At 38.8% G+C, this 16,795-nt stretch overlaps 1 protein-coding gene across 5 annotated transcripts in view; it reads right to left on the reverse strand.

Moving 5' to 3' along the window:
* Nucleotides 1-16,795, reverse strand: part of DENND4C (DENN domain containing 4C) — a 128,459-nt gene that overhangs the window by 84,983 nt on the left and 26,681 nt on the right. For all 5 annotated transcript variants that reach the window (XM_010587911.3, XM_003407341.4, XM_010587910.3 and 2 more), the window contains exon 2: nucleotides 4,028-4,349. In XM_010587911.3, coding sequence (XP_010586213.1) covers nucleotides 4,028-4,332 — 305 coding nt within the window. In that variant the 5' untranslated portion in view covers nucleotides 4,333-4,349. The remainder of the gene's footprint in view (nucleotides 1-4,027; nucleotides 4,350-16,795) is intronic.

The following is a 16,795-nucleotide window of genomic DNA, read 5'->3' on the forward strand; positions in this document are numbered from 1 at the left end:
CCACATGATCTTACTAATCGACACAGAAATGGCATTTGACAAAGTTCAACAGGCATTCATGATAAAAACTCTCAGCAATAGGAATAGAAGGGAAATTTCTCAACATATAATGGGCATTTATACAAAGCCAAAAGCCAACCTCATCTTAAATGGAGCGAGTCTGAGAGCATTCCCTTTGAGAAGTGAAACCAAACAAGGATGCCCTTTATCACCACTCTTATTCAACACTGTGCTGGAGGTCCTAGCCAGAGCAATTAGGATAGATAAAGAAATAAAGGGCATCCAAACTGATAATGAAGAAGTAAAAGTATCTCTTTGCAGATGATATGATCTTATACACAGAAAACCCCAAAGAATCCACAAGAAAACTACTGGAACTAATAGAAAATTTCAGCAAAGTTTCAGGATACAAGATAAACAATACAAAAATCAGTTGGATTCCTCTACAGCAACAAAAAGAACTTCTAAGAGGAAATCACCAAATCAATACCGTTTACGACAGCACCCAAGAAGATAAATACTTAGGAATAAATCTAACCAGAAACGTAAAAGACCTATACAAAGAAAACTACACGACACCACTGCAAGAAACCAAGAGAGACCTACATAAGAAAAACATACCTTGCTCATGGATAGGAAGACTCAACATTGTGAAAATGTCTATTATACCCAAAGAGATCTACAGATACAATGCAATCCAAATTCCAACAGCACTTTTTTAAGGAGATGAAGAAACCAATCACCAACTTCATATGGAAAGGGAAGAGGCCCCAAATAAGTAAAGCATTACTGAAGAAGAAGAACAAAGTGGGAAGCGTCACACTACCTGATTTTAGAACCTATTATACCCCCACAGTAGTCCAAACAGCCTGGTACTGGTACAACGGATACACAGACCAATGGAACAGAACTGAGAATCCAGATGTAATTTCAACCACCATTGAGCAGCTGATATTTGACAAAGGCCCAAAATCCATTAAATGGGGAAAAGACAGCCTCTTCAATAAACCGTGCTGGCATAATTGGATATCCATCTGCAAAAAAATGAAACAAAACCCATACCTCACATCATGCACAAAAACTAACTCAAAATAGATCAAACACCTAAATATAAAATCTAAAACAATAAAGCTGATGGAAGAAAAAACAGGGTCAATGCTAGGACCCTAATACGTGGCATTAACAGAATACGAAACATTACTAACAATGCACAAACACCAGAAGAGAAACTGGACAACTGGGAGCTCCTAAAAATCAAACACTTATGCTCATCAAAAGAGTAAACAGACAACTTACAGACTTGGAAAAAAATTTTGGCTACGACAAATCCGATCAGCATCTTATCTCTAAAATCTGCAAGATACTTCAAAACCTCAACAACAACAAGACAAATAACCCAATTAAAAAAAGGGCAAAGGATATGAACAGGCATTTCACCAAAGACATTCAGGTGGCTAACAGATATACGAGGAAATGCTCACGATCATTAGCCATTAGAGAAACGTAAATCAAAACTACAATGAGATACCATCTCACCCCAACAAGGCTAGCATTAATCCAAAAAACACAAAATTATAAATGTTGGAGAGGTTCTAGAGAGACTGGAATACTTATACACTGCTGGTGGGAATATAAAATGGTATAACCACTCTGGAAATCGATTTGGTGCTCCCTTAAAAAGCTAGAAAAAGAACTACCATTCCACGCAGCAATCCCACTCCTTGGCATATATCCTAGAGAAATAAGAGCCCTCGTACGAATAGATACATGCACACCCACATTCACTGCATCAGTGTTTACAATAGCAAAAAGATGGAAACAACCTAGGTGCCCATCAACAAATGAATGGATAAACAAATTATGGTATATTCACACAATGGAATACTATGCAACGATAAAGAACAATGATGAATCAGTGAAACATCTTATAACATGGATGAATCTGGAAGGCACTGTGCTGAGTGAAATCAGTCACAAAAGGACAAATATCGTATGAGGCCACTACTGTAAGAACTCAAGAAATGGTTTAAACACAGAAGTAAACATTCTTTGATGGTTATGACGGAGGGAGGGAAAGGGGTATTCATTAACTAGATAGTAGATAAGAATTATCTTAGGTGAAGGGAAGGACAACACACAATACTGGGCAAGTCAGCACAACTGTACTAAACCAAAAGCTAAGAAGTTTCCTGAATACAACCAAACACTTCGAGGGACAGAGTAGCAGGGGGCGGAGGGGTCTGGGGACCATGGTTTCAGGGGGCTTCTAAGTCAATTGGCATAACAAAGGTTATTAAGAAAATGTTCTGCATCCCACTTTAGTGAATGGTGTCTAGGGTCTTAAAAGCTAGCCAGCAGCCATCTAAGATGCATCAATTGGTCCAAACCCACCTGGAGCAAAGGAGAATGAAGCACACCAAATATGAGCTCATGAAACAGAAAGGGCCACATAAACCAGAGGCTCCATCAACCTGAGACCAGAAGAACGAGATGATACGCGGCTACCACCATGACCACCCTGACAGGGAACATGACAGAGAGTCCCTGAAAGAGCAGGAGAAAAGTAGGGTGCAGAACTCAAATTACAGTAACAAGGCCAGACTTAATGGTCTGACTGAGACTGGAAGGACCCCAGAAGACATGGCCCCCAGGCTCTTTGTTAGCCCAGAACTGAAACCATCTCCAAAGCCCACTCTTCAGACAAAGATTAGACTGGACTATAAGATATAAAATGATATTCGTGAAGAGAGTGTTTCTTAGCTCAAGTAGATACATGAGACTATGTGGGCAGCTCCTATCTAGAGGCAAGACGAGACGGCAAAAAGGAACAGGAACCGGTTGAATGGACACAGGAAATCCAGAGTGGAAAGGAGCAGTGTGCTAGTAACATTACAGGGAGAGCAACTAGGGTCACATAACAATGTGTGTATAAATTTTTGTATGAGAACTAACTTGAGCTGTAAACTTTCACTTAAAGCACAACAAAAAAAGGCTTCGAGCCTTCTTTTGCATTATAATAACTATGCACCTGCCCTGACTTACCTACAAATTGGTCTTAAAGACACAATTAGGAATGGGTTTCATTCGTAACCCAGGGGCTGTCTGTATTCCCTATGCTTGAAATAATTTTCCTTTTCACTTCCAACTATACACATAGCTGCAACAATTCCTACCTATTCCATGAAACAATCTATGACCCCTTTAATATTCAGTGAACTCCTTTCTTCTGCACATCTAGGGTATAAGTCAATATCATACAACACATGGCTTACAGTTACCTCTGTTTTAAACCTAAAAACCCCTTAAATGCAAAGGCTGTTTTATAATAGTAACTTCCTGAGATGTTCTCAAATACCTATAATCTATTTTTATTAACCCAGTGCCGTCGAGCCCGATGGTAATTACAATACAAAGAACACCTTAATACATGACATGATTAACTATATGGTACAAAGCACTAAATAGGTATTCTCAAAGCATATCTTATTTATATAAGAGTCGATGGAGACAGATTTTTTTTAAGGAGTTTTTACCAAGAAAAATGTTCTTTATTGACTGTGTGTTCATGACAACTAAACCTCTTCCAAGTTATAAATACCCTCCCCAGCAATTAAAACCACACAGCACAATTTTATTTTTTAAAACAGGAGTGCTTTGTTAAATGAGTTTGGGACTTCACGCTCATTATATAAGGTACTTAAAGAGCTACTTTGCTCCTTAAAAACACAGTGTCTTCTATTATGGCTTCTACTTTTTATGTTTAACTAATAACCTTATCTCATCAGGACAACCAAAAATGGAATCACACTTCAGGTTCTAAAGTCTTTATCTCAATATTCTTTCAAAGGGAAATAATCTAATGATTCAAGCACAGTGCAGAGAAATTAAGTAAGGTTGGCTAGAGATATGTAATGTCTTACTATATACTTGATCCTGAAATAACAAATTATAAAACCTCAACAATTTAAAATTTCTCCTCCCAAATAAATTTCATTCCCTTCACTACGCAAAAGAAAAGTTGCCATACCCAATGTCTGTAAGAGGTGGTTTATCTCTTCCTCTCTTGTAACAGAGGAAAAGTTCCGGGCTTTTCAGACTTCCATAATTCAAGTTTGCTTGGAGAGCTGATGGAGTGGCTTCAACGCAAGTGTAACCTTCAGGAACTGTCTCCCCAGCTGATTTGACGATAACAGCAATGTCTGTAATGGGAGCTTTAGGTCCGGTTGACTTAGTATCTAAACGATTAATTTCTTGATCCAAAAGAGTGGATGTGTCAGTGAGACCTGCCACAACAAAGTAGTCTGTCACTCTTGGCCCTTTGTCCTCTATCATGGCTGCTATTATATTTCCTAGAAGAAGAAAAAGAAGACATCAATTAAGTGAAACACTTTTATCCTGGCTCACTAAAATTAAAATACCCCTGAGTTAACAGTGAGCAACTAGTGATCCACATTTTCCAGATGGATTTATAATCAAATTGCCTTCATTCTGTAGCAGTCTGCTTGAGCATCATCTTGTTGCTTTTATCTCCTAGAAAGTACAAGTTTACAGCATCAATTCATCTGTAAGGCAACAGTGCCCCTTTCACGTGCCTAAGGCTCTGTTAAGAATGATCAAACTATCAGAGGTGAGCTATGTTGCTTTCCTGTAAATAAAATGCAGGAATGGCATTCAAATTATTTAAAAAAAAAAAAAAACATTCTTTCAAGTTACAAAAGAATTCCTGGAGTTAAACTTCACAATAAAGCAAACAAATTGAGTGCATCAGAAATCAGCAAAGGTCTAACAGAAAAACAAAGGAAACCGCAATAAACATAACTAAGTCAACAAGCTAGTTAGGAATCTTTCTCTTATAGATAAAACATTTTACACAGTGTAAAATAAGTGAGTTTCGGAACCATTAAATAGTTCATATATAAATACTGGATAGGGCATAAGAAAACTATAACGAAAAGTAATAAAATGCATATAAAATACACATTAAAAGACTTACAGGCTACACTATAGAAACCTAGAGAACACGAATGTTCAGTCAAGATTTCTATTATCGTTAATCTCAGTTTGGGTTAAGTCCCATTGTAATATCTCTAAAAACAAAATAAAGCTTCTGAAGCATTAAACATTTTCATGGATTGTGCATGCTTTTTTAAAATTTCATCTAACAAAAATCAATGTATGTCTATACAACAGTGATGAACAATCCAAAAAGGAATTTAAGAAAACAATCACATTAATAATTGCAACTAAAACAATAAAACACATAGGAATAAATTTAACCAAGGCGGTAAAAGACTTGTACACTGACAGCTATAAAACATTGCTGAAAGAAATTAAAGACAATCTTAATATTAAAGACAATCTTAATAAATGGAAAGACATCCTGTGTCACTAACTGGAAGACAAAATAGTGTCAGCACTACCCAAAGCAATCTACAGATTCAATGCAATACCTATCAAAACTCCAACAGCCTTTTTTGCAGAAATGAAAACCAGACCCTTAAATTTATATGTATTTGCAAGGGGCCCTGAACAGTCAAAATAATCTTGAAAAAGAGAAACAAATTAGGAAGACTCATACTGCCAGATTTCAAAACTTACTATAAAGCTACAGTAATCAAAACAGTGTGGTATTAGATAAGGATAGGCATACAGAGCACTGGAATACAATTGAGAATCCAGAAACAAACTCATATGTCTGCGGCCAACTGATTTTCAACAAGGGTGTCAAGTACATTCACTGGGGAAAGAATAGTCTCTTCAATAAGCAATGCTGGGACAACTGGATTTCCACATGCAAAAGAATGAAGATGGATCCATACCTCACACCATATACAAAAATTAACTCATTTAAAATGAATCAACAACCTAAATGTAACAGCTAAAATCATAAACTCTTAGAAAAAAACACAGGGGTAAAACTTCGGGACCTTGGATTTGGGAATGGATTCTTAGATACCGAAAGCACAAGCAACAAAAGAAAAAACAAAATTAAAAATTTGTACATCGGTGGAAATTATCAAACAAGTAAAAAGGCAACCTACCAAGTGGGAGAAAATACTTGCAAATCATTATCTGGTAAGGGTTAAAAATCAAGAATACATACAACCCAACAACAAAAGGTAAACAACCTAATTTTAAAATGGGCAGAGGACCTGAATAGACATTTGTTCAAAAAAGATATACAAATGGCCAGTAAGCACACGAAAAGATGCTCATCATCATTAGTCACTGGGGAAATGTAAGTCACGACTAAAATGAGGCAGCAGTCCATACCTACTAGGATAGCTATTACCACAAAAACAGAAAATAAGCGTTGACAAGAAGATGAAGAAATTGGTAGTTTTATGCATTGCTGGTGGGAATGTAAGATGGTACAGCTTCTGTGGAAAACAGCTTAGCAACTCCTCAAAAAATTAAACATAGAATTACCATATGATGCAGCAATTTCACTCCTAGGTATATACCCCAAACAACTGAAAGAAGGGGCTTAAGCCGATAATTGTACACTAATGTTCACAGCAGCATTATTTACAAAAGCTAAAGGGTAGAAACAACCCAAATGTCCAACAACAGATTAATCTTGAAAACTTATGCTAAGTGAAAGAAGCCAAACACAAAAGCACAAATACTGCATGATTCCACTTATATGAAATATCTAGAAGAGGTAAGTGTACAGAGGTAGAAAGCAGATTAGAAGTTACCAGGGACTGGGGGGAATAAGGAATGGGGAGTTACTGCTTAAGGGGTACTAAGTTTTTTATTTGGGGTAATAAAAAGCTTTTAGAAATAGATAATGGTGATGATGGCATAAGACTGTGAATGTAAATAATACCACTGAATTGTACACTTAAAATTGGTTAAAATGGCAAATCTTATATACTTTATTACAATAAAATTAAACACACACACACACACACGGTTCAAGGATATTTCACAGCAAAAAAATAACAAACTCACACTAGCGGGACTTAAGGTGCTACATCAAACGTACTCTCTCTCCATTTGTGAAGAGAAACGAGGGCTTCGCCTTATATATCCACAGAGGGGTATGTTAAAGCTACAGACTCAGAATCACAAGGTCTGGGCTCTTCCTATTGCTGTGTAACTGAACAAATTACCTAACAACTCTGAGCTCATTTCCTAACCCAGAGGCCGGCAAAAGTAGTTGGAGCGACACTGGCTAAAGGGGATTGTGCATTTAGTGTGTGCCAGTGTGCTCAGGGCTTTATCTCATTTAATCCTCCCAGTAATTCTATGACACGGACACTGTTTTATTCTTACTTTATGATCTACCTTGAGGCAGAGCATATTCACTAAATTGCCCAGGTCATGTAGATATAAGGGGCCAATTCAGATTCCATCTCGATGAAGGAATGCCATTCTTCATCTCCAAGATCCACCGTCTAATTTTGTTTTTTAAAAGGAGAGTATCTGGGTATCAGCTGAATCTGAAGTTGGTTCACTGCACATAAATAATGGTATTATAAAATACAGACGATTCACTAACTAGATAATTTTGTTAACTTTGCTGAAAGAAAAGAGAACACACAATATAGGGGGAGTCAGCACAATTTTACCAAGGCAAAGCCATAGAAGCTTCCTAAACACATCCAAACACCGAGTTACTGGCGCTGAGGGCTAGGAGACCATGGTATCGGTGGCTATCTAGGTCAACTGGTATAATGTAGTTCATAAAGAAAATATTGTACGTTCAACTTTGGTGAGTAGTGTCTGGGGTCTTGAAAGTTTGCAAGCGGCCATCTAAGGTCCATCTATTGGTCCTATCATGTTTGGAACAAAGGAGAATGAAGAAAGCCAAAGACACAAGGAAAGTATCAGTCCACAGGACTAATGGACCACATGTACCATTAGCCCTACCAGCCTGAGCCCAGAAAAACTAGACGGTGCCTGGCTATCACCACCGACCACTCTTATAGGGAAGGTTCCGGACAGAGTGAGAGAAAAATGTAGAACAAAATTCAAATTCACAAAAAAAGACAAGACTTACTGACCTGACAAAGACTGGAGAAACTCTGATACTATGGCCCTGGACACCCTGCTAACTCAGAACTGAAGCCACTTCCAAAGTCTGCCTTTCAGCCAAAGATTAGAAAGGCCTATAAAACAAACCTGTTTGAACCCACCAGCCACTCTGCAGGAGAAAGATCTGGCAGTCTGCTTCTGTAAAGACTTACAGCTTTGGAAACCCTACAGGGCAGCTGCTGTCCTATAGGGTTGCTGAAAGTTGGAATCGACTCAACAGCAATGGGTTTGTTTTTTAGGTTTATAAAACAATAACACACATGAGGAATACCCTTCATAGTTCAATCAAGTATACGAGACAAAACAGGCAACATCTGCCAAAAAGCAAAGACAAGAAAGCAGGAATAGACAGTAAAGCTGGACAAATGGACACAGGGAACCCAGAGTATAAAGGTAAAGGGGGAGAGTGTTGACACATGCAGGGATTGCAACCACTGTCACCAAAAAATTTGTGTATAAATTTTTGAACGAGAAACTAATTTGAATGGTAAACTTTCACCTAAAACACAAAATAAAATAAAAAATACAGAAGATTAACTGATTGGAAAATTACATTGGTTATCCTTTTTTAAGATGGTCAATTACAGTTATAAATGGAACCAAAAATTCCATAGCAGTGTGATCTGACCAAACAATCTCTACAAACACCATTATGTGAGAAATTGACAAATTATTTGTTCAATAAATGTTGACAGTCCATTCATTCATTCCAACGACAAAAAAATTATTGACTGGCGATGATATGGGGAAACTGGAACCCTTACCTATTGCTGGTGGGAATGCAAAATAGAATAGCTGTTGTGGAGAAGAGTGTGGTGGTTCCTCAAAAAATTAAAAATAGAACTACCATATGACCAGCAATTCCATTGCTAGGCACGTACCCAAAAGGCTTGAAAGCAGAATCTCAAAAAGAGACTTGCACACCAGTGTTGCCTGCAGCACTATTTACAATAGCCAAAAGGTGGAAACAGCCTAAACGTCTACCAACAAATGAATGGATAAACCATTAAATGTGATACATACATACAATGGAATACTACTCAGCCAGGAGAAGAAATGAAGTTTTGATATATGCTACAATATGGATGGAGCTTGAAGACATTACGCTGAGTGAAATAAGCCGATCACAAAAGGGCAAATGCTGTATGACCTCACTTATATAAAAAAAAAAAGACAAATATATATTGACCAAAGTTTATGGGTGGTTACCAGGGGTGGGGAAACCCTGGTGGCGTAGTGGTTAAGTGCTACGGCTGCTAACCAAAGGGTCGCCAGTTCAAATCCACCAGGCACTCCTTGGAAACTCTACGGGGCAGTTCTACTCTGTCCTATAGGGTTGCTATGAGTCGGAATCGACTCAATGGCACTGGGTTTGGTTTGGTTTTTTTTTACCAGAGTGGGATGGGAGGAGTTAACAGTGATGAAAAAAATCACACTAAGGGTAGTTTATACAGCCAATTACTGTAAGTGCTGTCAATAAGTTGTATACTTAGAAAAAGCTGAATTGGCAAAAGTTGTGTAACAGATGTATTTACAACTACAAAAAAAAAAAAAAAGAGTAGTTGCTGAGGGTGCTTATGTACAACCAAACACTTTAGGGGATCTGGGTACTTGGTTTGGAGGTTTAGGGTCACAGTTTTAGGAAAGACGCCAGTTAACTGTCCCAATAACGTGTTCAGTGCTTCTGTTCTACCTTCTTGTTTGCTACATAGTGCCTGGGGTCTTAAAAGCTTACAAGCAGCCACCTAAGGCACAAATGGTCTCTATACACCTGAAGCAACAGAGCAAGCAGGAGAGTCAGGAACAGGAGGGGGATATGGAATGTGTGGCCAACTGCCTCCATGAACAACCGCCTCCTTTGCCATGAAACCAGAAGAACTGGATAGTGCCCAGCTACCAATCATTGAAACATTTTCACTAAAGATTCCACAGAAGAATCCTGATCAAAAGGGGAAAATGCAGAACAGAATTTCAATTCTCATGGACTCTAGACTTTCTGAAGCCATGGAGGGTGGATGAACCCTTAGAAACTGTTGCCCTGTGATGATCTTTAACCTTAAACCAAAAATACATCCTGATGTCACCTTAAAACCAGACAACTGTTTAATTTAACTAGTAAAAAAAAAAAAAAAGCCTGCTTTGAGCATTATGCTCTTTTAAGAACTATCTATACGGGGTTAAACTGACAACAGTAACTTGAAAGATTAGACAGGAACTTAGGAGGCAGTAAGTTTATGAGGGAAGAACAACTCAGAAGAGGAGGTTGAGAATGGTTGCACAATTCAAAGAATGTAGTCAATGTCACTAAACTGTACATAAAGAAAAAAAATTTGAGCATCTATTATGTGCTGTTCCTGGGAATACAGCAGTGGGCATAAAGACAAAAAATTAAGGTACAATTTACATACAATAGAATGTATTTGAAGACTACAATCTGTTAAGTTTTGACAAATGGATATACCTGTTAAACAATTGCCACAATCAAGACAATGAACATATCCATCATCACTGAAAATTTCCTTGCACCCCTTTCATCATCTCTCCCTCTCCATGCATTCAAGAATGATGTGCTTTCTATCACTACGTACTGGTTTCTAGAATTTCTATAACTCATACTGTATGTACTCTTTTGTCTGGCTTCTTTCACTCATCACAATTATGTTGAGATTCATCTATGTTGCTTATTATTCCTAGTAGCTTGTTCGCACCTTCCATTTGATTTTCTACATAGGCAATAATGTCATCTGCCAATAAAGACAAGTTTACTTCTTTCTTTCCAGGGTAGATGACTTTTATTTCTTCTTCTCGCCTTACTGCACTGATTAGAACCTCCAATACCATGTTTAAGAGAAATACTGAGAATGGACATCTCTATTTTGTTCCTAATTTATGAGGAAAGCATTCAGTCCTTCACCAGAAAGTATCATGTTACCTGTAGGTTTCTCATACATGCCTTTTAAATCAAGTAGAGGAAGTTTCTTTCTATTCCTAGCTTGCTGAGAATTTTTATCAGGAGTGGATGTTGAATTTTATCACTTTTTCTGCATCTACTGACCCAGCCCAGTGCCGTCAAGTCTACTGAAGTCGTATGTATTTTTTTGTTTTAGTTTGTTACTATAGTGAATTACACTGATTAATTTTCAAATTATAAACTATCCTGAGATAAATTCCATTTGGTCATGATACATTATCTTTTACACAAATTCTATTTCAAAAAATGTGTTTCGAATTTTTGTATGTATGTTAATGAGGGAAGCTGGTCTGTAGTTTTCTTTCTTAGTAATGTCTTTGTCAGATTTTGTTATCAAGATAATGCTAGCCTCCTACAATGAGTTAAGAAAAAGTCCTTCTTCAGTTTTCCAGAGGCGTTTGTATAGACTTAGTATTATTTCTTTCTTAAATGTTTGGCAGAATTCATCTGTGAAGTCATCTGGGTCTGGAGTTTTCTTTGTGGGTGGGTTTTTAACTACAAATTCAATTTCTTTAACACATGTAAGGCTGTTCAGGTTATCCAATGCTTCCTGAATAAACTTTGGTACTCTGTGCTTTTCAAGAAACTTTCTCACTTAAGTCCCATAAATTCTGACATGTTGTGTTTTCTTTTTATTAACTCAAGATAGTTTTCTCTCTCATAAAACATCTTCTTTGACCAATCAATTATTCAGAAGTATGTACTTAGGGATTTTCCGAGGATGTTGCTGTTATCAATTTCTAACTTAATTACAATGTAGTCAGAGAAGATACTTTGTATGACTTGAATCATTTTACATTTATTGAGACTTGTTTCATGGCTAAGAATGTGGTGTCTCGGTAAATATTCCACATGTACTTAAGAAAAAACAAGCCCTGGTGGCAAAATGGTAAACGCTCAGTTACCAACCTAGAGGTTGTCTATTCAAACTCAACAGTGGCGGCTCCATAGGAGAAAAGACTTAGACATCTACTCCCGTCAAGATCACAGCATAGGAAAACTCCATGGGGCAGTTCTACTCTTTCCTATAGGGTTGCTATAAGTAAGAATCAACTTGACAGCACACAACAACAACAACTTAAGAAGGATTTGTGTTCCATGTGTTGGGTGGAGGGTTCTATAAATAACAATCAGGTCAAACAGGTTGAGAGTAGTGTTTAAGTCAATGACATCATTGCTGATTTTCTGCCCACTTGTTCTACCAATTATTAAGAGAGTGACACTGAAATCTCCAACTATAATTGTGGATTTCTCTATTTCTCCTTTCACTTCTATTAGTTTTTTGCTTCAAGAATTTTGAAGCTCTGTTACTAGGAGCATTGTTATGTCCTCTTGAAGGAGCCACAGTGGAGCAGTGGTTACTATATTTTTACGCAAATTAACGCGCACAGTCTGTTTCTCTGCCAACCGCACCCTCCCCGACAGGTATTTTCATAACCACGGTGCCTTAGTCATCTAGTGCTGCTATCACAAATACCACAAATGCATGGCTTTAACAAACAGATGTTTATTCTCTCACAGTCCAGTAGGCTAGTAGTCCAAACGCAGGGTGCCAGCCCCAGGGGAAGGCTTCATCTGTCAGCTCTGGAGCAAGGTCCTTGTCATCAATCTTCCCGTGGTCTAGGAGCTTCTCTGCGCAAGAACCTCTGGTCCAAAGGATGCACTCTTCTACTAGTGCTGCTTTCTGGTGGTATGAGGTTCCCGTGTTTCCCTGCTTGCTTCTCTCTTTTATATTTCAAAGGAGGCTGGCTTAAGACAGTATCTAATCTTATACTTCTCATCAATATAATTGCCACTAATCCATCTCATTACATCGTAGTGATGGGTTTTAAAACGCATAGGGAAATCACATAAGACAACAAAATGGCAGACAATCATACAATACTGGGGATCATGACCTAGCCAAGTTCACAGATATTTTTGCGGAACACAATTCAATCCATGACACACACTATGCCAATTTTTTGTTATATGCTGCATTAAAAAAATTTTAGCATAGTGCAGTTACCAAAATACCTCACGGGGGAGGGCATGGTTGGCAAACAAACACAGAAGGCATGTATTATCTGCATAAAAATATGGTAAGGACTTGACTGCTAGCCAATAGGTTAGTGGTTCAAACTCACCAGTTACTCCATGGGAGAAAGATGTGTCGGTCTGCTTCCATAAAGACTGCTGTTGTTGTTAGGTGCCATCAAGTCAATTCTGACTCATAGTGGCCCTATGTACAACAAACTGAAACACTGCACAGTCCTGCACTATCCTGGTGATCATTGGTATACTTCAGCCCACTGTTGCAGCCGCTGTGTCAATCCATCTCGTTAAGGGTCTTTCTCTTTTTCACTGACCTTCTACTTTACCAAAATGATCTCCTTCTCCGGGGACTGGTCCCTCCTGATAACATGTCCAAAGTACGTGACTCCCGGACACCCCTTCATTTCAGTAATGAGGTCACTCCTGAGGTTCATCCTTCAGCCAAAGACTGAATAGGCCCATGGAACAACACAAGACTAAAAGGGCACACCAGCCCTGGGGCAGAGACTAGAAGGTAGTAGAAAATAGGAAGGCTGGTAATAGGGAACCCAGGGTTGAGGAGGGAGAGTGTTGACATGTCGTGGGGTTGTTAACCAGTGTCATAGAACAATGTGTGTCCTGTTTGATGAGAAACTAGCTTGTTCTGTAAACCTTCATCTAAAGTACAATTTTAAAAAAAACCAAACAAAGTATCTGAGATGAAGCCTCACCATCCTCACTTCTAAGGAGCATTCTGGCTGCACTTCCTCCAAGACAGACTGGTTCGTTTTTCTGGCAGTCACGATATATTCAATATTCTCTGTCAACACCTTAGTTCGAAGGCATCAATTCTTCTTCAGTCTTACTTATTCATTTTCCAGCTTTCACATGCATATGAGGCAGCTGAAAATACCGTGGCTTGGGATTAGGTACAACTTACTCCTTAAAGTGACATCTTTGCTTTTTAACAATTTATTTAAAGGGGTCTTTTGCAGCAGATTTGCCCAATGCAGTGCATTGTTTTATTTCTTGACTGTTGTTTCCATGGGCGCTGATTGTGGATCCAAGTAAAATGAAATCCCTCATAACGTCAATCTTTTCTCTATTTATCATGATGTTGCTTATTGGTCCAGTTGCAAGGATTTCTGTTTCTTTATGTTGAGGTGTAATCCATACTGAAGGCTGTGGTCTTTGATCTTCATCACTAAGTGCTTTAAGTCCTTTTCACTTTCAGCAAGCAAGGTTGTGTCATTTGCATATCGCAGGTTGTTAATGAGTCTTCCTCCAATTCTGATGCTGCGTTCTTCTTTATACAGTGCAGCTTCCCAGAGCAGTTGCTCAGCATAGAGACTGACTAAAGATTACACCCTTGTAAACTCTATGGGGCAGTTCTCCGTTCAACGGAGTTGCTATGAGTCAGGATCAACGGCACACATCAACATGTCCTCTTGATTAACTGACCCATTTGTCATTAAGAAATGATTATCTTCTTTATTCCTGATAAAAATAAGGCTGTACGAGGCGGGGCCAAGATGGCAGAGTAGTCAGATGCTTCTGGTGAACTCTCTTACAACAAAGATCCAAAAAAAAAACAAGTAAAATGATTATATTTATGACAAGCTAGGAGCCCTGAACATCAAAGGCAAAGTAAGAAAAAGGACTGAGCAGCATGGGGAGGTAGAGATGGCTCAGAAGCAGAGAGGAGTTGCTGGTCCTGAATCTCCGGGAGCCCTCAGGCTGCGGTGGGCTGGTGGTAGCGTTGAGCCGCAGTTTCCTCAAGGAGAAACAGCCAGCCACACAGCTATTCACTCCTCTGGAAGCAGAGAAGAACGGCACTCTAGGCAAAAGCTGAGTATTTGCATATATTTTACCGCACTCCAGCCCCCAAGCCAGCTTCAAGTGGCTGTCGGTTTCCCCGGGCCTGAGACAGGTCCTGCTGTGCGCGCTGAGCCACTTCCTGGCCTCAGAGAAGGAATAAATTCACAATTGGGGAAAAGATAATCTGCCAGGCTCCACTAACCTGGGGAGGTCAGAACTGACACGGCTCCTATTCATGCAGAAACAGTCTGTGGACTTTGAATAACTTTACCCCCTGCACTGACTTGTGCGGGCCTATTTCCTGAGAATCGGCTCTTGTTGGCAGACAGCAACTGTTTCAGTTGTGTGGTGGAGACATGGGTGTTTGATGTTTGACACCGCTTTGCCTAATAAACAGGGTCCTCACCTACCCACATCATGGGCATAAGGACTGGTGGCTCCACTCAGGTCATCCAGCCACCTGCAACAGGGGTCCAAGGATAACTGGTACCTCCCAGTCCTTATAAACCAAAAGCACTAACTGGCCAGGGTCCCTATGCAAAATCCAACCCACTGTGCACTCTGGGGAACAGGGATGAACTCTCCTCACAGACACTCAGGAGATGGTTGTCAGCTCCCTGCCTTCTTCAGAGTGTGACCCTCTGCTGGAACTAGATACCAGTGCCTACACCCATCACCCCTGCCCCTCTAACACTGTGGGACAGAGCCTATACAACACACTTGATGACCAACTACCTGGACACCTGAGCTGAATCCATGCAAGAAAAGTGAATGGACTCCTAAGCTCATGTACTTGATAACAGCTCTAGCCATCTGGTGACAGGATGTTAAAGCTTCAAAGGCGAAAATAATCAAGCCAGCTCACTTAAGCAACCTATTTGGACATATCAAAACAAAACAAAGAAGCTAGGATACAGTAAGCAAACACAAAATAAACTAACACAATAAATTATACATGGCTCTGAGACAACAGTCAATATCAAATCACATAAAGAAGCAGACCATGCTTGTTTCAACAAACTCTCAAAACAAAGAATCAAGGAATCTTCTGGATGAAGGTACCTTCCCGCAATTACCAGAAGCAGAATACAACAGATTAATATACAGAACTCTTCAAGACATCAGGAAGGAGATCAGGCAATATGCAGAACAAGCCAAGGAACACACAGATAAAGCAGCTGAAGAAATTAAAAAGGTTATTCAAGAACATAATGAAAAATTTAATAAGCTGCAAGAATCCATAGAGAGACAGCAATCAGAAATTCAGAAGATTAACAATAAAATTACAGAATTAGACAACTCAATAAAAAGTCAGAGGAGCAGAACTGAGCAAGTGGTAGACAGTACTGGTAAGATTGAAGATAAAGTACTTGGCACCAATATATTTGAAGAAAAATCAGATAAAAGCATTATAAAAAATGAAGAAACCCTAAGAATCATGTACAACTCTATCAAGAGAAATAACCTACGAGTGACTGGAGTACCATAACAGGGAGGGATAACAGAAAATACAAAGAGAATTGCTGAAGGTTTGTTAGCAGAAAACTTCCCTGATATTCTGAAAGACGAGACGATACTTATCTAAGATGCTCATCGAATTCCACATAAGGTCTTAAAAGAAAGTCAGCAAGACATATTATAATCAAAATTGCCAAAACCAAAGATAAAGAGAGAATTTTAAGAGCAGATAGGGATAAACAAAAAGTCATCTACAAAGGAGAGTCAATAAGAATAATCTCGGACTACTCAGCAGAAACCATGCAGGCAAGAAGGCAATGGGATGAATTATATAAAGCACTGAAGGGAAAAAATTGCCAGCCAAGAATCATACCCAGCAAACCTGTCTCTCAAATATGAAGGCAAAATTAGGACATTTCCAGATAAACAGAAGTTTAGGAAATTTGTAAAAACCAAACCAAAACTACAAGAAATACTAAAGGGAGTTATTTG

The sequence above is a fragment of the Loxodonta africana genome, chromosome 9, assembly GCF_030014295.1.
Source record: "Loxodonta africana isolate mLoxAfr1 chromosome 9, mLoxAfr1.hap2, whole genome shotgun sequence".
NCBI classification, from domain to species: domain Eukaryota; kingdom Metazoa; phylum Chordata; class Mammalia; order Proboscidea; family Elephantidae; genus Loxodonta; species Loxodonta africana.